General features: G+C 45.6%; 1 protein-coding gene across 1 annotated transcript in view; it reads right to left on the bottom strand.

Annotated features, from left to right (window-relative positions):
* The window catches only part of LOC133130535 (multiple PDZ domain protein-like), a 64,499-nt gene that overhangs the window by 22,178 nt on the left and 20,717 nt on the right, over positions 1-21,604 (bottom strand). The window contains exons 13-21 of the mRNA XM_061245189.1: positions 20,870-21,040; positions 19,601-19,774; positions 18,849-19,058; positions 17,482-17,592; positions 11,811-11,925; positions 9,216-9,414; positions 5,516-5,617; positions 3,604-3,699; positions 1,916-2,093 (exon numbers count right to left, since the gene is read on the bottom strand). Of these exons, the coding sequence (XP_061101173.1) occupies positions 1,916-2,093; positions 3,604-3,699; positions 5,516-5,617; positions 9,216-9,414; positions 11,811-11,925; positions 17,482-17,592; positions 18,849-19,058; positions 19,601-19,774; positions 20,870-21,040 (1,356 nt within the window). The remainder of the gene's footprint in view (positions 1-1,915; positions 2,094-3,603; positions 3,700-5,515; positions 5,618-9,215; positions 9,415-11,810; positions 11,926-17,481; positions 17,593-18,848; positions 19,059-19,600; positions 19,775-20,869; positions 21,041-21,604) is intronic.

Below are 21,604 nucleotides of genomic sequence, written 5' to 3'. Positions count from 1 at the left end.
TAGCAATACATCGTGTGTGTTGTTTTAATTATTTGTTTAAATTTTACTTTCTACTTAAAATTTATACCATTTACTTTTGCCATTTTGACTGTTTAATGTTAGCTAGCTTGCTAACCATACCTGCTGTCCCTGAGTCAACAGGGTGAGCTTAACATTAGTGAGCATGTATGGCACCAAAATAAGGCACCAAAGATGCTTTGCAATTTGGTTCAATAGGTGCCAGTCATATGGGAACTGGTGTCATAGCAGTACTGGGTATCAGTACCTATCCCTAGTTAGGGGTGGGTAAAAAAAGTAAAGGTTTTTTTCCCCAATTACCTGGATTTTATAATTAGCACAATTCTAAATCCAGGAAGGAGGACTAACCGGTAAAACCAGTCGGCTGAGTTGATGGGTAGAAGAGAAACATGGCAGGACTTTCTGCTTTCTGACCCGTAAACTTTCCACCTGTGGAAGGCTGTGATCCGTCCCCGTTCCCCCGTCACCCGGTCATCGCCGGGAGCGCCTTCCGGCTCCCGCAAGGTTCAGTGGGGCCGTAAGTCAGCCGGATTTCCAGCTTTCCTGAAACCGCTAATGCTCCGGGAACCCGGGAAGGCTAAAGCGATCAATCAGCGCAACAATCGGGCCGGATCAAGTGTTTAAGTGCCCGGACGGAACAAAAGCACTTTACCGCTCCGGCCCTCCAGGACGGAGGCTGAACAAGCCCCATCCATAAAAACGGCCTCGATCTGCCTGCTGTCTAAGCGCTACGATCAGGAGTCTGTAATGCCTTGGCCCCTGAAGTGCAGTGCAGATATCATGGCGTTATGGGGTCCTAAGGTATGGGCTGTATTGTGAACAGGGACCTCCCTGCAGTGAAGGCAGCGGGAAGGTCTCCCTCCTCGTACCTCCTACAGTAGTCCTACAGCAGGGCTGAGAAGTGCAGTGCAAATATCATGGCGTTATGGGGTCCTAAGGTATGGGCTGTATTGTGAACAGGGACCTGCCTGCAGTGAAGGCAACAGGAAGGTCTCCCTCCTCGTACCTCCTACAGTAGTCCTACAGCAGTGCTGAGGAGTGCAGTGCAGATATCATGGCGTTATGGGGTCCTAAGGTGTGAGCTGTTTTGTGAACAGGGACCTCCCTGCAGTGAAGGCAGCGGGAAGGTCTCCCTCCTCGTACCTCCTACAGTAGTCCTACAGCAGTGCTGAGGAGTGCAGTGCAGATATCACGGGGTTATGGGGTCATGTGGTGAAGGCAGCGGGAAGGTCTCGCTCCGCGTACCTCCTACAGTAGTCCTACAGCAGTGCTGAGGAGTGCAGTGCAGATATCATGGCGTTATGGGGTCCTAAGGTGTGGGCTGTATTGTGAACAGGGACCTCCCTGCAGTGAAGGCAACGGGAAGGTCTCCCTCCTCGTACCTCCTACAGTAGTCCTACAGCAGGGCTGAGGAGTGCAGTGCAGATATCATGGCGTTATGGGGTCCTAAGGTATGGGCTGTATTGTGAACAGGGACCTCCCTGCAGTGAAGGCAGCGGGAAGGTCTCCCTCCTCGTACCTCCTACAGTAGTCCTACAGCAGTGCTGAGGAGTGCAGTGCAGATATCATGGCGTTATGGGGTCCTAAGGTATGGGCTGTTTTGTGAACAGGGACCTCCCTGCAGTGAAGGCAACAGGAAGGTCTCCCTCCTCGTACCTCCTACAGTAGTCCTACAGCAGTGCTGAGGAGTGCAGTGCAGATATCATGGCGTTATGGGGTCCTAAGGTGTGGGCTGTATTGTGAACAGGGACCTCCCTGCAGTGAAGGCAACGGGAAGGTCTCCCTCCTCGTACCTCCTACAGTAGTCCTACAGCAGGGCTGAGGAGTGCAGTGCAGATATATCATGGCGTTATGAGGTCATGCGGTGAAGGCGGCGGGAAGGTCTCGCTCCGCGTACCTCCACGATCCGGTCCCCGGGCTTCAGCGTTCCGTCCCTGCCGGCGGGGCTGTCCTCCAGGATGTGCTTGATGAAGATGCCCCTCATCACCTCGCCGTTGCTAAGGCGACTGCCCATGCCACGCCCCCCCATGATGCTGATGCCCAGAGACTTCCCGCACTCCCTGTGCAGCTCCACCCTGGGGGGAAACGCATCACAATGCCCATCGCCCCCGGTTACCGCCAGATAACAACGCCTCTCGTTCGCCCTGTTCCTGGCAGGCGTCGGCGAATTGAAAGCCTCCATCATTGTTCTAAAGTGATACATAAACACTGCGATGCAAGCGTGGTCAATAATGCATAAGCATGATAATGATAACTCTCAATTAAAATCTACATAACCTCAAACTCAGCAACAGAGGAATAACTAATGAAGCGATGAATAAAGCATTCGGTGTGCATCAGATGAATGGATTGCAGGTACAGCCCAATCACATTTCATTTTCTCGAGTGAATCAATTACTGCACAGCTTGCAAGACGGCGTGCTTCCCTCGTTTATGAGATCCAGGTACTGAATATGCTTTTGGTTTGCAATTGCCCTCTCTTCTATCTTCCACCTCTTTCAACTGAAGTAAAAATGTTTTAAACAAGAGATGCAATCATAGGAGGAGTAGACCTTGCGAGTTTTGATAAATCTCATTATGTTGCTTCCCTGATGGCTGATACACCATATTGCTTATTTTTAGTAAATATCCACAAACTCGTATGTATTCACTTGTGACATTATGACCCCAAATCCACGGTAGAATTGGCCATTCCTGGCTGGAGTGTGCGTTTGGGGTGATTAAGCCCTGCCCATTTAGTTCAGTCGGAATATTACAGACATTTTTAGACAAGTACATTCAGGCTCCAAGCACAAATTTTAAATCATAATGTAAAGCAGTGATAAAGATGTTTGTGATGCTTCTCTCTTTAGTCACGATTATTACAAAGCCGGTTAATTCTTAGGAGCTGACATTCAGACAGATTCATAAATATGACATTATGGAATATGACAAGTTATGTATTAAACAGTGCTGAATTATCCTTCTGTTATCATCAACTGTGATGTTCAAAAATCGCCAGATTTGGAGAGGGGGAGGTGGGGGCGTCTGGTGGCATAACTACAAAACTATTCTTATATGCTTGTTCTGAACACTAATTCAAATGAAGGGCCGTTAGGCTACATCTGTTCCCATGTGACTGGAACTGACAGAATCAACACAAAGAAAAAGGGAAAAATGAATAAAACCACATTCAATTCACACTTAAAATGAATTCACACATAAATAAAGCATCAAAGCTGGCAAGTATAGATATAAGTCACTATACCATTGGGAGGGAAATGAACAAACTTAATTTCAGTGCAATAAAAAGCAAATAATAGATTTTATGATCATTTAACATCAAAACATTAAATTGCTCGGAGATGGACTGAAAGCATTGCAGAGAAAACCATTAATCATCCCAGCCCAACTGTCGATAACATTTTCCTCCAATATCCTTAGCTGCCCTTCATGCAAAATATACAGAGCGGTCTTAAAGGCAAAGCCATGAATGATTAATCAGCAGCAAACAATGACTGATGCTGAACTCCCCAACGCTCCAGCTGGTGATTGGACAGCTGGAACCTGTCAGAACAGAGCGTGCTCCTCATTGGTTATTCTTACTTCCTCGGCTGGTTCCAGCTGTCGCGGTCGACACCGTGTGGCTCCGGGTCCTCTCCTCCCTTGTGCTCCGGCTTCGTAACGCCTGTGATCTTTCTCCTGCAGAAGTGGAGAAAGAGTGTTCCATAACTCCGTGTAACTCCCTCCCGCGCTGCCCCTCCTGTCACCATGGAAACCTGTCACCTGAGTGTGATCCGCTGGAGCGACTTCATCACTGATGTCCAGCTGACTGAGCCAAGCTGCTACTGCCATTCCTCCTGACCAAAGTGCACATCCTTAACCTTCAGCGACCTTGGGAAAGAGTCTCTACTCTGGCTCCTGGCACTCTGATAGTAACGCGCACACACACACTCACACACACTTCCACTCACACTCATATGCACACACACACACTCTCTCACACACATTCACACACACTCCCACTCACATGCACACACACACACATACTCCCACTCACATGCAAACACTCCCACTCACATGCACACACACACACACTCCCATTTACACACACTCACACACACACATACACACACACACTCACACACTCCCACTCAAATGCACACACACACACACACACACACACAAGAAAATGCTATAAAATAGAAACATCCCCCAACCAAAACATGACAAATAAAAATACATTGTACCCAGCGACTCTCGTGCTTGTGTGTGACTGAGACAGGGGTTCAGGTCAAAGGTTATTTCCTATAGACTGAATGACAGCCCAGATGTAAAATCATTATCAAAATACAAGTGATTATCTTGCTGATCTGAGCCTCAGGTGACAGGATGTGGGATCTGTTCTCTTTCATTGTCCATGGCTCTAAAATGAGCAAACTCATTCATGCACGTCTGAAAGTGTTCACACATTATCTCCATTGCCTTCAATACAAATAACCCTCGTACAAGGATCTCCAGTGTACTGTGTACTCTTTCCACACCTCCGTCATAAAAGCTCAACGAAACAAACGGTGCCGAGAATTACAGCTCCTGTATTTCAGAGGAAGGAGACTGCTTCCCATAACGGGGACCATATTACTATTCAAACAATCAATACAGCGCCTTATGAAAAAGAGAATATCATGCAGCTCATTCATCAGGTACAAATTGCCGTGCATGGCGCAGTTCCTCACTCTGCATCGGACGCCCACACTCTGTTGATGATTTCTAGAGAAATTCTCATGAATATATTTGCTGATAATGCAGCAATTTGGGAAAATTATAATGGTACCTTTTTCCCCGAGTCTCTGCATTGTGTCAAACGTTTGAAAAGGAGAGGAGTCTCCATCTTTCGCCTCTATCACCTGCCGGCAGGCAATCAGCGCCACCCATGTATAATATCCATGAAACACGCCGAAAATGAGGAGAATTACCATACAAGCGTGGAAAATGTACCATGGAACGTGTAGTTAGACTTCTTCAAATGGACCTTCAGAATTCATGTTTGCAGTCTGCTGGTTCACGGTGTCTCTATGAATAAACAAGGACCTTCATGCACAACACGGAACTCCCGCTGGGTCTGAACAGTGTTAACACTGGTAGTGTTAACCCTGCGTCTGCAGACGGACCAGTTCAGAACCTTTGTGTAACTTAACACTATAAAGGCCATAGCCGATGGCATCAGGGCTTTTGGACTCTAAAACGAAATTTACTCCAACACTGTAAATGCAATACTCAATCCTCATTCCCTGACTTTTCTGACATATTTGGGCTTAAAATGACTGCATTTTATTTTATTTAAAAAAAATGAACTCAGTAAAGAGACAGGCTTATAGGCAATCTTCTTCACAAAAACAACCGCCTGATTGCAGCGCTTGGACTGGGGGCTTGAGTGTCAGGACGGGGGTATTTTTCAGACGGTTGAAGGGTTTTCTGTGCTCATGATGAAAAGTTCATTTTTAGAACTGCCACTCACCGCAGAGTAGGCGGGGCATCCACCTCGGTGATGTCATCCTGGGCAGGCAGCCTGAGGGAGGCCCTGTACTCCTTCAGATGCTCTGCGGGGACGTACGCGATGCTGGAAGACAGCGAGCCACACACACAGCAGGGGGCTTTCGCAACAGTCAAAAACGGAATACATGTGGGCATTACTGAATGCATATGGGCATTACTGAATGCATGTGGGCATTACTGAATGCATGTGGGCATCACTGAATGCATGTGGGCATCACTGAATGCATGTTGGCATTACTGAATGCATGTGGGCATTACTGAATGCATGTGGGCATTACTGAGTGCATGTGGGCATTACTGAGTGCATGTGGGCAGTACGGGATACATGTTAACATTACTGAATACATGTGGGCATTACTGAATGCATGTGGGCATTACTGAATGCATATGGGCATTACTGAATACATGTGGGCATTACTGAATGCATGTGGGCATTACTGAATGCATATGGGCATTACTGAATGATGTGGGCATTACTGAATGCATATGGGCATTACTGAATGCATGTGGGCATTACTGAATGCATATGGGCATTACTGAATGCATATGGGCATTACTGAATGCATGTGGGCATTACTGAATGCATGTGGGCATGACTGAATGCATGTGGGCATGACTGAATGCATGTGGGCATGACTGAATGCATATGGGCATGACTGAATGCATGTGGGCATTACTGAATGCATGTGGGCATTACTGAATGCATATGGGCATTACTGAATACATGTGGGCATTACTGAATGCATATGGGCATTACTGAATACATGTGGGCATGACTGAATGCATGTGGGCATGACTGAATGCATGTGGGCATGACTGAATGCATGTGGGCATGACTGAATGCATATGGGCATGACTGAATGCATGTGGGCATTACTGAATGCATGTGGGCATTACTGAGTGCATGTGGGCATTACTGAGTGCATGTGGGCAGTACGGGATACATGTTAACATTACTGAATACATGTGGGCATTACTGAATGCATGTGGGCATTACTGAATGCATATGGGCATTACTGAATACATATGGGCATTACTGAATGCATATGGGCATTACTGAATGCATGTGGGCATTACTGAAGGCGTGTGGGCATTACTGAATGCATGTGGGCATTACTGAATGCATGTGGGCATGACTGAATGCATGTGGGCATTACTGAGTGCATGTGGGCATTACTGAATGCATGTGGGCATTACTGAATGCGTGTGGGCATGACTGAAGGCGTGTGGGCATTACTGAATACATGTAAACATTACTGAATACATGCGGGCATAACTGAATACAGCCCTGCAATGGACTGGCGACCCGTCCAGGGTGTATTCCTGCCTTTCGCCCAATGTATGCTGGGATAGGCTCCAGCCCCCCCGTGACCCTGTTCAGGATAAGCGGGTTCAGATAATGGATGGATGGATAACTGAATACATGTAAATATTACTGAATACATGCGGACATGTACCTGCCCATCTCGCCGTGCTTAATCATCCCACCACGTTTAGCCAATCGTGCGGTGCCTACAGCACTTGTGCAGTTCAGGGCAATGCCTTCTGTACCTGTTCAATCACGTCCGTCAGAGCGAGCGTTTACGTAATGTCATATTTCAAACCGCATGCGAGCATTAATGTTTTTAGCCTGCGCCCTTGTTTGACTCTCGCAAGAAAAATAAAATTACAGGAATTCTGCTCATTTATCAGTGAAAGTTTAAGCAGGGCGGTTCTTCAAGCCAGGTACGCGGCATTAGATTTATGGAAGTGAAATGCACGGGGACGCCGAAGATGCGGCTGATATAATTAAGGTTTTCACCTTCACTGCTGCCGAAATTGTTTATTCATCTCCAATAATAGCTTTTTTTATATGACGTGATCCTGCTAAGGATCAGTAAACCAATGCACGGCGGGCTTGTGAATAATGTAGCGTATGGTTAATGCGCGAATGAAGGTTGATTTCGGCTTGCACGGTCACCTCCACCTTATCAGCATTCTGCTGAATGGCTCTGGTTTTGTTTACCTTATTTTATTTTATTTTTATCTTATCTTCGTTCAGGAGGGATGTAACATTTTCATTCTAAATATGCACTGTCTATTGACCTGCGGTGAACTGTGAATGAATTATTCATGTGTATTTACATATAATTATTGAAAAAGAATAGTTGTTTTAGAAGGGGAAAAAAAAATGTGCACAAATTATTCCATCAAATTTTACACAATGCATACAGCTTGATGAAGCACGCCACCAATGCCCACCAATCACGTATTTGGTGCGTGTGTATGTGCGCGTGAGTCTCCGTTTGTGTATGTATGTGTGTGTGTGTGTTCTTCTGAAGTTTGTATAAAATATGTTATTGTGCACGATGTGATAGAGTCGATGAGGAGGTTTTTCCTGTTCATAAGTAAAGTTTATTAATAGTGAGGATTAAACTGATGTCACTAAAGCATTCTCTAATGTTGGGTGAAGAAAGAGAACACAAGAATTACAGACAAAGTTAAGACAACTTTTGGATTAGCCCCAACTCGGCAATTAATTAATCCGGCTAATTCTCGTCCTTGTTTATCAAACAAAGTAAGTGAAAAGCGATAGAGACTAATTATGAGAACAAAGGTAAGGCTTTGGCTGGCTAATTAAAGTGCTGCCCCCTAATTCCAAAATGCAGTTTGGAGAATGTACACAGTACGATCTCATTGATGTGTTCAATTCACACCCCTGGCCAGTCTCAACCCCAGAACCACATGAAGCTCTAAGTCTACATTTACAATAAATTAATGTAGGGAAACATTTGAAAACATGGGTGTATGATTGTTTTAAATATATATTTGCATTAAGTCCACTGAGATACTCCAGTTCTATTCATGAAAAATTCCAGCATAGAACAAACAACACACATATATGCATGCACAGATAGACATATGCACACACATGCACGCACACACATATGCACAAACTTGCATGCATATACACACACATGAACACACACACACAGACACACACGGTGGGAAGGATCTTACATCTGCCTATTGTGTACTTTTACCATTTTCTGTAATTCAAGAAATCAGCCAGTCCAGTGATACTGAAGATCTCTGTTGTTAAGTGTTCATTTTTTCAGAAACACATGAGAAGAAGAGAACTTTGCCTTCAAATAGGTTCAATGGACTATCAGTTACCATAGTGACTAGAGTAAAGGTATGTAAAAAAGTCTAATTAGGAATTAATCAGCCATGACCAACAACACAGTGCATCCCTTTGACATTTACCTCTAACTGTATCTTGCTTTTCAACTGTAAATGTGCAGAAATGTGCCTGCGTCTTACATTATGTTATATGCTACACTGATCCGGCATCTTTTGGTCTTTTTTCTTGCATTGTACTGCTAATGGTGTTGTGGTCATAGCTCAATCAAACCGCAATGTATTTTGTTTCATTCGTTTATTTACCAAACCGTTTAAGGACAAGTTCATTACTTCCAATCACAATTTGATTAACTGTGAATATTTCATTATTGATTGGAAAAAAAGAAACAAGTAACACTCATGTATATTTCAGGCCTGCTTTTTTAGGGTGGAATCGCTGCGGTTAGGCCGAATAGGCCCCTCTCTGTGGGGCCTGCAGTGGTGAGCACACTCAGTGTTGCATGCAGGAAGCAGGAGTCGTGCTGGCCCCGCCCCCTTACCTGATGTCTGGGCCAATGAGAGACTGCCGCCTCAGAAGCGCGCGCCCCTGGGCGTTGGTCAGATTAACGGTGGGCTCTCCGTTGATGGCTAAAATGCAGTCTCCCACGGCCAGCCGCCCGTCCCTGCTGATGGACCCGCCGTGAACGATGCTGCGGACTACCATCCCTGAGCCATCCTTGATGGCACTCACTGTCATCCCTGCCAACACACAGGGTTTCACAGGACTGTCACGCACCGCGGTCTGACACTACCGAGCACGCTCAGTCCGGTGTTTGTGCTCTCCACCGCGGTCTGACACTACTGAGCACGCTCAGTCCGGTGTTTGTGCTCACGCACCGCGGTCTGACACTACTGAGCACGCTCAGTCCGGTGTTTGTCCTCTCCACCACGGTCTGACATTACTGAGCACGCTCAGTCCTGTGTTTGTGCTTTGCACTACGGTCTGACATTACTGAGCACGCTCAGTCCGATGTTTGTGCTCTCCATTATGGTCTGACATTACTGAGCACGCTCAGTCCGGTGTTTGTGCTCTCCATTATGGTCTGACATTACTGAGCACGCTCAGTCCGGTGTTTGTGCTCTCCACTACAGTCTGACATTACTGAGCACGCTCAGTCCGGTGTTGGTGCTCTCCATCACGGTCTGACATTACTGAGCATGCTCAGTCTGGTGTTTGTGCTCTCCACTATGGTCTGACATTACAGAGCATGCTCAGTCCGGTGTTTGTGCTCTCCACCGCGGTCTGACACTACTGAGCACGCTCAGTCCGGTGTTTGTGCTCTCCACTACGGTCTGACATTACTGAGCATGCTCAGTCCGGTGTTTGTGCTCTCCCAGATAATGGGCTAAAACCGAAGGAAGTTTTGGTGTTGACTTTAACATGTACTGAATTATTGCCTGTAAGCACCCCCTAATTTTAATCTGTTGGTTTTCATTGGACGGGTCAACGCCTGTATGTAAACATTACCCCCTCCCACCTAGCTCTAGAGATGGTGCAAGGCAGCAGCGAATGAGTCAGTTCCGCAGATCACAGTCATCCATGAAAATTTTAAATTGAAGCCAAAAACAAGGACCATAATGTTTACTTCATTTTTCTAAACACACAAAGACAGAGCAACGTGCCTATGCCAACACTCAGGAAATTAGCATTCTGCAGGTTATGGAAAGTCATGGCCAGAAGGGGAGACATGAGGAGGTGTGAAAGAAGTGCCCCATCCTGTTTCCATCTCAAAACATCCTTTAACAGAGAGCCTGCTATCACCGTGTGCTTATCCCCTGAATATTTTTAAAAGGCTTTCGGTAGTAAAGGGCAGGTCCTTGAGTAGCACATTCTATTAGAATCTGTGGTCCTGTTTTTTCTGTCTTTCCAGTAAGCCCTCAATCACACCAGCTCACTGTCTTGCCCTGGTTACAGCTTTCTTTTAAGACCTGAAATGAAAAGCACCAACTCAATGTTTTGGTCTGGTTACGGCTTTCTTTTAAGACCTGAAATGAAAAGCACCAACTCAATGTTTTGGTCTGGTTACGGCTTTCTTTTAAGACCTGAAATGAAACGCAGTGTTCTGGGCTGGCTAAGAAACAGACACAGATGGGAAGGAAGGAAGAGGAAGAGTCAGGAAGGAGGAGGATGAGTAGTACGAATCTTTGATCTGTGTTTTCTGTGCTTCTTAGCTCTGTATCGGGAGTAGAATGGTTACGGGCCGTCGGGCATGTTATATTTCTGTGTTCCTATTTAGCTCGATATTTAGTGTAGTCTATGCAACACGCATTGAACATTACAAAGAGTCTCTTCAAGCAGGCATTACATGGGTACTAGTACTACCGTTCACACAATGAAAAGCAGGCATATTGTCTTGCAAAACATTTATTTACTGAAGGCATGCTCAGTATATGTATTGTTCTGAATAGTTGTTTTGGTCTGAATACGGAACCATGCATGTGGAAACTGCTATGCCAACTAATTCATTCTGAAATGGACATATCCCACTATTTGTTCTTGCAGAATCTATTCGATTTCACCTTGGTTATTAGCTTTTAATCTAAACCAATTGTATGTAAGATAATAAAATAAAACCGTCGGTAAAAATACACATATGAATCAAACAAATCATTCAGCAATTAAAACTTGTATGCACAAAAAGTAACCACATGTTTGATCGCGTATTTTGTTTGACAGTATACAATTACTAAACAATATCTTTGACTGAACATTCATAGCATTGTTTGGTAAGGTGTAACCAATAAAATTTTGCATTTAAAGACTAGTTCTGTATTTGACTCCCTAAGCCTCACTATTTTCTAAAGTAAAAAAAAAAAAACATACACCAACTTTATTTTACAATGATTTACTCATGCATTTAGGCCCTATTGTGTTCTTTATTTGTTGCATTGTGGAAGCTGTTAAATGTATTACAATGTTAGTATAACACTAGTTTAGCATAATGGGCACCGCTGGGATGGCACCTATTTTGCACAGATTGTGTTATACTTTGATATTTATAGCTCTTTAGAAAAATCAACACCATTAAGCATTGCCATGGTAACAATGTACACACACAAAGAGAACAGCGCCATAAAAAAGACAGATAACATACCGAGACTAGAGTTGCCCTTGGCAACCGTAATTGTCCTCTGAAAGGGGGCTCCAGACGTGGCGGTGGGCTTATCGCCGTCCTGCGGGTCGCCGGGGTCCGGGCGCGTCCGGTCCTCCTGTGTGACCGCAATGACAAACACCCGCGCCGTCAGAGTCAACATCAACGCCTTATCTAGCCTGGCCCTCTCGATACGCGCGCAGGGCCCGGCGCTCTACGGAAGACGAATGGCCCCCGCGCGCGGCCCCCGAGATTGGCCGCTATTGTGAAGAGGAGCCCGGGGGCCGGGGGCCCGGTGACAGGGAGAGGCTGAGAGGGGAACCAATCACGGTTCAGTGATTCATGCGCAAGGGTTTCAGGTCAAATTCAACCCCTTCCCCCCCCCCCCCCCCCCCACCCTCCACGCCTCCATAGGGGTGCCGAATACAAACGCAACCTTGGCTTTGGGAACAGCAGCCACAACAATATGCAGCCACAACCACAACACGTTTTCAAATAGATATTACCTATTATATATTATGGGGGCGACATGGCTCAGGCAGTAAGAGCAGTCGTCTGACAGTCGGAGGATTGCCGGTTCGATTCCCTGCCCGGGCTGTGTCGAAGTGTCCCTGAGCAAGACGCCTAACCCCCAAATGCTCCTGACGAGCAGGTCGGGGCCTTGCATGGCAGCCAATCGCCGTCAGTGTGTGAGTGTGTGTATGAATGGGTGAATGGAGAAGCATCAATTCTACAGCGCTTTGGATAAAGGTGCTATATAAATGCCTGTCATTTACCGTTTTACCATCTTATTGCATGGCACATACCTTTAGATCATGCTCCGCTAGATATTACATTATATAGTTTTATTAATGTGTCTTTGCATAAATATTCATGCTTATGCGGACTACAACATATTTTACTGGTGCATGCATCATTGTTTTTTTTGTTTTTTTTACCCTAGTCTAGTTTAGACATTGAGGCACTAAATTGGCTTTTAAAAGAATCACGACAACCACTGCATCAATCAATAGTTCTACAGCCGGTTATAAAACAATTACATAAGGATAAGAATAGGATCCGCCTTCATGTTTGCCTTTTTTACTTTTCCATGAAAATAAATGAAACCTCATTTCACTTTCAAGAAATGTAGATCAGGATTCTCCCAAATATTCTTGTCAACCATTTTCAATGCTCAGTGACAACTGTTGGACTGCTGCAATTAATCTCAATGCCCATTCAGACCATGGACTTACATACTTATGTTTTGATATTTACATCTTTATCAGTATATTGTTATATTATATTACAATATTATGTCATTTTTTATACTGTGTATAAAGCTGTATTTCAGGTTATGTATTGCATCACTATGGAAAATCCAACTCATATCTTGCCCTTGTAGCTACGCTAACATCACCCCTATTGGGGGTTGAATTAGGGGTGACATGACTCAGGCAGTAAGAGCAGTCATCTGGCAGTTGGAGGGTTGCCGGTTCGATCCCCGCCTGGGCTGTCGAAGTGTCCCTGAGCAAGACACCTAACCCCTAAATGCTCCTGAAGAGCTGGTCGGTGCCTTGCATGGCAGCCAATCGCCGTTGGTGTGTGAGTGTGTGAATGAATGGGTGAATGAGAAGCATCAATTGTACAGCGCTTTGGATAAAGGCGCTATATAAATACCAACCATTTACCATTTACCATAACATACATGTGCAGCATTTCCCTGCTATAAACCCTGTGGTTGCTGAACCTCTCTGCTTTTCGTATGCCCTCCGCAGACCTCAGGGGCCTTGTCACATTCTTCACGAACATGGACCGAGTCACATGTCATTCGTGTCCAATAGGGCTTGAGCTCCACCAGGCCTGACCTGCCTGGCTCCCTTGGTGACATCATACCAGAGTAGGGTTGGCAGAGGTTTCGTTTTTCGCCTGAATTCCCAGTTTTGTAGTATTCGCACAGGTCTGGTTGGTGGTTCCGACAATACAATGTCCGGCCTGAGTAATTGTTGGAACAAAAATGCGGCGATAGTCAGCAGATTTGTGAATGTGTGTGGTAATGACTCTCCCGGTCCAACAGAACAATGGTTACCTGGTTCCAACGCTGAGTTTGAGGGGGACCCCCCCCCCCCCCCCCTCCCCAGCCTGACAGTCCTGGACCTCGTTCACGATCACACTTCCAGCTGTGCCTGTTGTCCGGTTTTGACAAATCCGAAATAATCTGGCACCCCTACCCGCCAGGCGCCAGCTGCCAGGCTCCCCATGGCAACGCCGGCCCTGAAGCTCCAAGGCTGAGAGGACGTGAGCGGCTTTAATTTGGGGAACACGCTCAGCCTCTCGTCAGAAAACCGTGACACAGCCGTCCGGGGCCCTGAAGACACGCCTGCACGCGCGGTCCGCCACATAAACCAAAGCAGACCACACTGTCAGGGCCACAGCCCATTAGAACCGCAATTACCCAAACTAACAATTCATTCACGCCGGTCGCCCCACCGTACTCCAAGTAATGAGCCATTCAGCCGGCATTACCGGCCAGCGGGGAATATCTCGAACCATAATATCTCCTGTCCTGGAGGATTCCCGGTGGCTGAAAAGCACAACATAGCTTCTGCTGGCTGGATATGAGGCACTCGTGACTCCGCTGCATGGCTGTGAATCACTCTGCAGATCCTTCCATTATCACACACACAATAAAAGTAAAATACGGGTGCCTCAACACTGGACCTATTTGTTTTTGTTCTGGGGCCTATGTCAGAGAACCAGATGTCAGATACAGCACAGCACTGCGAGAGATGTGTCCAGGAAATGGTCCATTTTCGGGAAACACAAATAAGAACGCCGCATTGGAGAAGCAGGAAAGATTATTCTGCATTGTACAAATGCGGTAATGGGACTCCGCTTTCAATGGCTTTAATTTCTGAGCCATACTATTCTCACATACGGATTTTGCAGTAACAATGGTCGTAATAATCAGATGAATCGCCTAATGCAGGTGAGGACCCCCAGTTTGCTACTGAGATACTGTGGAACTGTCAGGTTCTGTGCTTTTTCTGTTATCTGTTTTATGTCTAAGTCGCCAGCGTTTTTGCCTTTCGTTACCTCTGTGCTTTCCGTAGTCTGATTCCTGCTCCATTCACCTTCATCCATTTGTTTCAGCTGTGTCCCATGTCATGTCTCCTCCTCCCAACTCCTTATATGGACTTCCTTCCTGTCATTGCTGCCATTTTTCTTGCCTGTTTATCATTTAGTTAATTTGTTATTTGTTTAGTCTATTTAAACCTGTCTTTTCCAGTTCATTGTCGCTAGTTCGTCTTTCTGTGATTCTGTTCCCTACCCCAGTTCTAGCTTCCCTGTGCCCTGTGCCCTGTACCGTTCCGATCTGTTTTTGATCTCTGCCTGTTTTTTTTTACTCTGCTTTGGATTTTTCGGATTTGTACCTTTGCTTTTCTGTCTCCCCAGTTTTTGAACCCTGCCTGTCTCACGATTACGCTCTGCCTGCCCCGCATGTACCTGTCTGCCTGGATCTCATCCGTTGCCTGTTTGTGGATTATGTTTTGGATCTGCCCCTTGTCAATAAAGCCTGCTGTTATCGTATCCCAGAGTCTGCGATCGGTTCCCTCTGTCCCAAACCCCGACAGGAACAGAAGTTGTTCAGTATTCTGAAATAGTCATAAGGTTGAAAGTGCACCAACTTGAATTCAATCCTTTACTGATCTCACTTTGTACTTATAGTGTAAATCTATGAGCCCTGAATCAGCTGAACGGGCAAGCATGCAGTGGCATCAGTATTCAGGATCTCTGTAGAAAATTAATCTTCTTTCATACAGCTGTACGATAATCTCCATGTCAGTTTTGCTTCATGTGCAGATGGATTGACGTACATAAACGCCTTTCTTCATTTCAAACACAGATTTGCATTGCATTTATTAGTAGTGCTAAGACGTTTATCTAATTTCAAAATTTGTAATGCTTTTTTAATCAATACATAGCAATGGCTACAAATGCTCTTTCTCATTCCTTTGTCCAAGGCTGGGAATGTTTAATCCAGTGGTTCCAACCAGAGCTACCAGTATACCTGGAGATCTGCCAGACTAATCCAACAGGTTTGTACTCCAACCCTTACAAAGCATGCCTTACCAGGTTTTTACTCCAACCCTTATATAGCACACCTTACCAGGTTTTCACTCCAACCCTAATATAGCACACCTCACCAGGTATTTTCTCCAACCCTTATATAGCACACCTTACCAGGTTTTACTCCAACCCTTACAAAGCACACCTCCTCCAACCGCTAGAGATCTCATTGAGCTGCAAATTAGAAGAAACAGCTGTGCCAAATTAGGTTTGAAATAAAGACCTACAGGACAATAGATCTCCGGGAACAGGGTTGGGAACGACTTGTTTATTCCACAGTAGATATTTACGCACACCTGAGTGCCTGGCTTTATTAAATCAATCCATCTTACGTCTGCTTCCGTTTTCATATTGTATTTGGCTGACCTATCAGTTCATTACTATTCTACTGTAATTTTAAGGCAAATGTCTGGCATTATTGTTGAATGACAGAAGATAAAAAAAATTTAGACTCTGCAGCTTAAGGAAGCATTAAAAAATAAAATGAAAATCATATTCTGCTTAGGTAAAATTGTGCACGTGTGTTTGTGTGTGTGTGTGTGAGTATACGTGCGTGTCAGCCTATGTTTTATATTTACCGTTTTATTTAGGGTACAGCATATTATCATATATAAATAAATCTGATATAGACTGCGGAAATCAGTTAAACTGGAGAACGCCAGAGGAACCATGCAAGTCTTGCATCTACAACATCTATAATAGATCCAAGATCCATTACATTTCAGCCATGTCAGCCTAATGGAAGCAGGAAACCCTGCGATTTATGTATCAGCAAACACAGCTGAAATCCCTTCATGCAACGCTCTCCTTACCTATAGCCTGCTGCTTTCAGACCACAGTAATGCATAGTCACATGCTCTCTTCTGCCCTACTTCATTCTGTAAAAACTCATTTTAAACTTGAACGCCATTTTGTAGCATTGATGGACATGTAGACTCTCAAAGCAGATATGTTAAAAAAAAAAAAAAAACACACACAATGCATCATTTTTTAAACACACCTTCATGTCTAGTTATGGACACCATATTTTGTGTTACTTTCAACACAGGCTGTGTGGAAAAGTGTGTTGGATATGCAATGCACCATGCACAGCTAACTACACCAGCAGCTTCAGAAAACACGAAACATCTGCACCAGTATATGACAGCATATGCTCAGGTCATTTCTCTCCATCAGCTTACACCCAATGTCAAATATTCTGCCATCCAAACAGAAAATACAGCATTTAGTTCCAAGCACATGGATTTGCTAATTGGCACAATTCCTCAGCCAGAAGCACTAATTAGTTATATCCACTGGCTGGGTTCAAAGGTGGAAGAAACACATGGCAGGACTTTTACTTTCTGACCCCTGGTGTGTCCAACTCTGCATCCAAATAAGGGCCATTTTTTAATTGTGCCGGTACGTTTACAACTTTCTCCTTCGGCTGATATCGTGCTGCCTTCGCTGCACGCCGTACCTTATATATCATATCGGTGTCTATCACACAAACTTACATTTCTCGTTGCATAACCGACAGTACATTTTTTACACGAATTCCGTTGAGAATTATGAGGCTACATACCTTCCGTTCAGTGCAGTTGCTGCTACGCGGAGCCAACATGGCTGCTTTGGGGGTGTCGTGGTTACGGTCAAACGACGTCTCATTCGTTAAGTCGAGATCATAGTAGTCCATCTGGCCAAAAAAAAAAAATCAAGCAAATAAATAATAAATATTAGCGGCGGAGTAAACATCTGCTATGATGGCACACGCTGGTAATCCACCAAAGAAAAGAGAAGATTAAATTTCATAGTGTTTCCTTCAACACTGCTGTAATGCCAACACCTATTTACCTACCGCATTTAAGCAGTGCTTGGCAAGACTGCTGTGCATTAGCACAGTTAATGGCCAATATCAACAGCACAGCCAAAGACATTAAAAGACATTCATCATTCTGGTTACACAACCTTGGCAAGCTGGTATTTTTTCAGGAAGGGTGAAAACTCTGCCACCCCGGTCAGTGCAGAGGATGTAGTTGTCCCCAACTGTGTGGGGGTTTTTTTTTTGTGTGGGGGGTGGAGCTGTTGTATCTGGAACACCACCCCTCTCTCAGTGTATTTGCATGACTAAAAACACTCCACAGCTGAAACAAATTTACATTTCAATGTGTTACATATAGTCGGACATTCAGCATGCAATGAAAAACTTGCTTGTGCTTGTTTTGCACGTTATTAAAAACAGGCATGCCCTTTTGAGTCATTTGTTATAAATTGATTGGCCAAATCTAATGCTAATTAAATAATCTGAATACCTTCAGTTCTATTTCTTGTATTTTTTTCTGCATAGGTTGCCGAGATGTTCTGATCTAACAGCATAAATACTGGTGCTATCTGGATATTATATATTGGTTGGGGGGGGAAAATACACAAATATATCAAGGCAAACGTGACTTTTCGCGAACCAGCGTATACATAAGCAGACACTGCGGAATGTTCTAGAAGAGGGTTATTTCAACTGATGCATGCAAGGTGTGTCAGCCCGCAAATTGAATCTAACACAAATCAATTTGGGAAAGTGAGGAATGGCCAGCGCAGAACAATGAGGCCCAGACCTACATCTTTCTAACAGAAAGCACCCTGACCTTGAGAAAATTGAACAATTTGCCTCAAAATGAAAGGAGTATGGATGTTGAGCCACGAAGGCAAGACTGTCACAACTAATTCTCGAGCCGAGCGGGGCCCCGAATTTGACACCGTGCCACAAATTCGTTCCGAGCCCCTCCGCATGAAAAATTCAAGCCGGCTGTAACCGGACGCCTTTCGCCGGCGGTTGCTAAGCCACAGGCCAAAACACACACACAGAAACGCGCACAAAAGAAAAAGACAAAGCAGAAACGGCACACGCGCATCTGTGGCATTTTAGGGTTGAAAACGCGACGGCGGCGTCCTTACGGGCAGGGGTTTGGCCACGCCGATGCGCACCGGGCCGCGGCCGGCCCCCTTCAGCGCCCGCACGGCCTCCTCCAGGCTGCTGCTCCCCAGGTCCGCGTCGTTGACGGACATCAGCCGGTCTCCCGGGAGCAGCCGGCCGTCCCGCTCCGCCACGCCGCCGGGGACCAGGGAGCGGATCACCGTCACCGTCTTCTCCGGGTCCAGCGGGTCCTGTGACACACGCACACGCACACGCACACGCACACGCACGCGCGCCGCGGGGAGACGCGGATCAGAACCACGCAGCCAGCGTGACGGCCCTCGGCTACAGGTAGATATCCATCTTTTACGCGGAGCGCGGATCACGTGGCACACAGGGGCTCACTTTACAGACAGGCTTAGCTCATAGGCTCGCTGAGAACAATGATAGGATGAGTTTGTCTTTTGAAAGTCACAATTCTAATTGCTTATTTAATCACAGAGATGATACACAGTAATTGTATTTGATAATAATAATTATACAAATTAAGAGATTGTGAGTTGTGATAAAAGCACCAAACTTTCCACAAAGCAACAGCACAGCGTACAGCTGCAGGAAGTCATTGTTCAGGACAGTTCAGTTAACACAACTTAGCTCTTACAAATAAATATGGAGAAAAAAATAACTTTTCTTGTTGGAATGATGATTGCACACTGGATGATTACACAGTGGTGTTTCATATAATCCATCCCATCCCTGGTTCCTTTAAGGGCTCCTTTTCTCATCCACACACCTGGTAATCTAAGATACTGAAGCCAAGCCCTGCGTCCCCCTTCTCCAGCTCCAGGACCTGTCTCTCTGTTTCCCACATGGCCAGCGGAGACCCACGGGACTCTTCTGCCACGTGCTCTTTCAAAGCCTCACTCCCGTCACAGTGCACAACGCAGCCTTCCACTTCTCCCTGCTCCTTAAGGTGGGGATTACAGACCGTGAAAAATCACACGTGTGCACAGGGGAGATAGTCACCCCCCAAACACGCACACACACACACACACACACACGGATGCACCTACGGCCACAAACACACGCATAGACATGCACACGCACACTCACACACACGCACACACACACAGATGCACCTACGGCCACAAACACACGCATAGACATGCACACGCACACACACACACACACACACACGTATGCACAGGGAAGATATTCACCCCCAAACACGCACACACACACACACACACACACACACGGATGCACCTACGCCCACAAACACACGCATAGACATGCACATGCACACACACACACACGGATGCACCTACGCCCACAAACACACGCATAGACATGCACACGCGCACACACACACACACACACGGATGCACCTACGCCCACAAACACACGCATAGACATGCACACGCGCACACACACACACACACACGGATGCACCTACGCCCACAAACACACGCATAGACATGCACACACACACACACACACACACACACACGGATGCACCTACGCCCACAAATACACACATAGACATGCACATGCACACGCACACACACACACACACACACATTCATGCAATGTAACTTAGTTGGCAGTTCCATCAATTCGCCTCGGTTTCTGTTTGGTGACTCATGTGTCGTTTCCCACAGAATAAAGTAACTTTTTTCATTCGTTAGCGATTGTGCCGCGGTGCACCCGCTGTGTTTTGTGGATTGATGACATCAAACTGGTCCCGCTCAGAGCCATCCTCCTTTACATGATAAATGTTGGAGCACACCACCCACTCCATTAGACAGAGGCTGCATACAGATTAGGAACGGGCGAGTGAATGAATATGAAAGATACAGGCGCCTCCCTTTGAGTATCACACCTCGATATTTCAAGAAGCGGTTCAGGCATTCTCGAGAAGAAAAGGCAAGAATGTGTCGATACAGCACATAATTATGTTTTGTCACAGTACTTAGAAAGCCGTAGCCCCGAGCGAGAAAGTACTTTAAAAAGAAATGCATCGAAGCCGAACAGAGAGCTCGGAATTTCAATGGACAAATACCTTCTCGGCGGAGATAGCTTTCCGGGAATTCAATCTGGATTGGCCGGATCTGCTGTCACTCAGCGCGGTCTGGGCGGGACGACAGCACACCACGTACACGCACATGGGCAGCTCCTTCAGAATTCCCACCACCTCCTTATGGGTCTCTCCAATGAGGGATATCCCATTGACCTGCGCCAAACACAAGACATTCAAGCTGCCTCAGCTCGCAGGCTAAGCACAGGTGGATGCTGCGTGTCGTAGATAATATCATTTTAGATATGCGTCCGGAAATAACAGTGTACGCGATAATTAGCATACGTACAGTATTTGCATTGCAGATGTGATTTTAATTGTTCAGTTTTATTCATTGTTTGTATGACTTTGACTGCGATTCTAACCTTTGCCCGAGTGTTGAATTAATACAATTGGGACTTAATGCTTTTTCTGTAAAGTTTGTAATTGTGCACTTTGCATATACTTCATAATATACACTCAGTGCCCACTTTATTAGGGAAATCTGTACACCAGCTTGTTAATGCAAATATTTAATCAGCCAATCATGTGGCAGCAACTAAATGCAAAACTAAAAGCATGCAAATGTGGTCAAGGGGATCAGCTGTTTTTCAGACCAAATGTCAGAATGGGGAAAAAATGTGACTTAAAATGTGACCTAAGTGAATACATCCAGTGAGCAGCTGTTCTGCAGGCAAAACCCCATTGTTAATGAGAGGTCTGAGAATAAGGCCCAGACTG

This window comes from Conger conger, chromosome 6 (genome assembly GCF_963514075.1).
Source record: "Conger conger chromosome 6, fConCon1.1, whole genome shotgun sequence".
NCBI classification, from domain to species: domain Eukaryota; kingdom Metazoa; phylum Chordata; class Actinopteri; order Anguilliformes; family Congridae; genus Conger; species Conger conger.
This window is presented reverse-complemented; position numbering and strand designations above follow the sequence as displayed.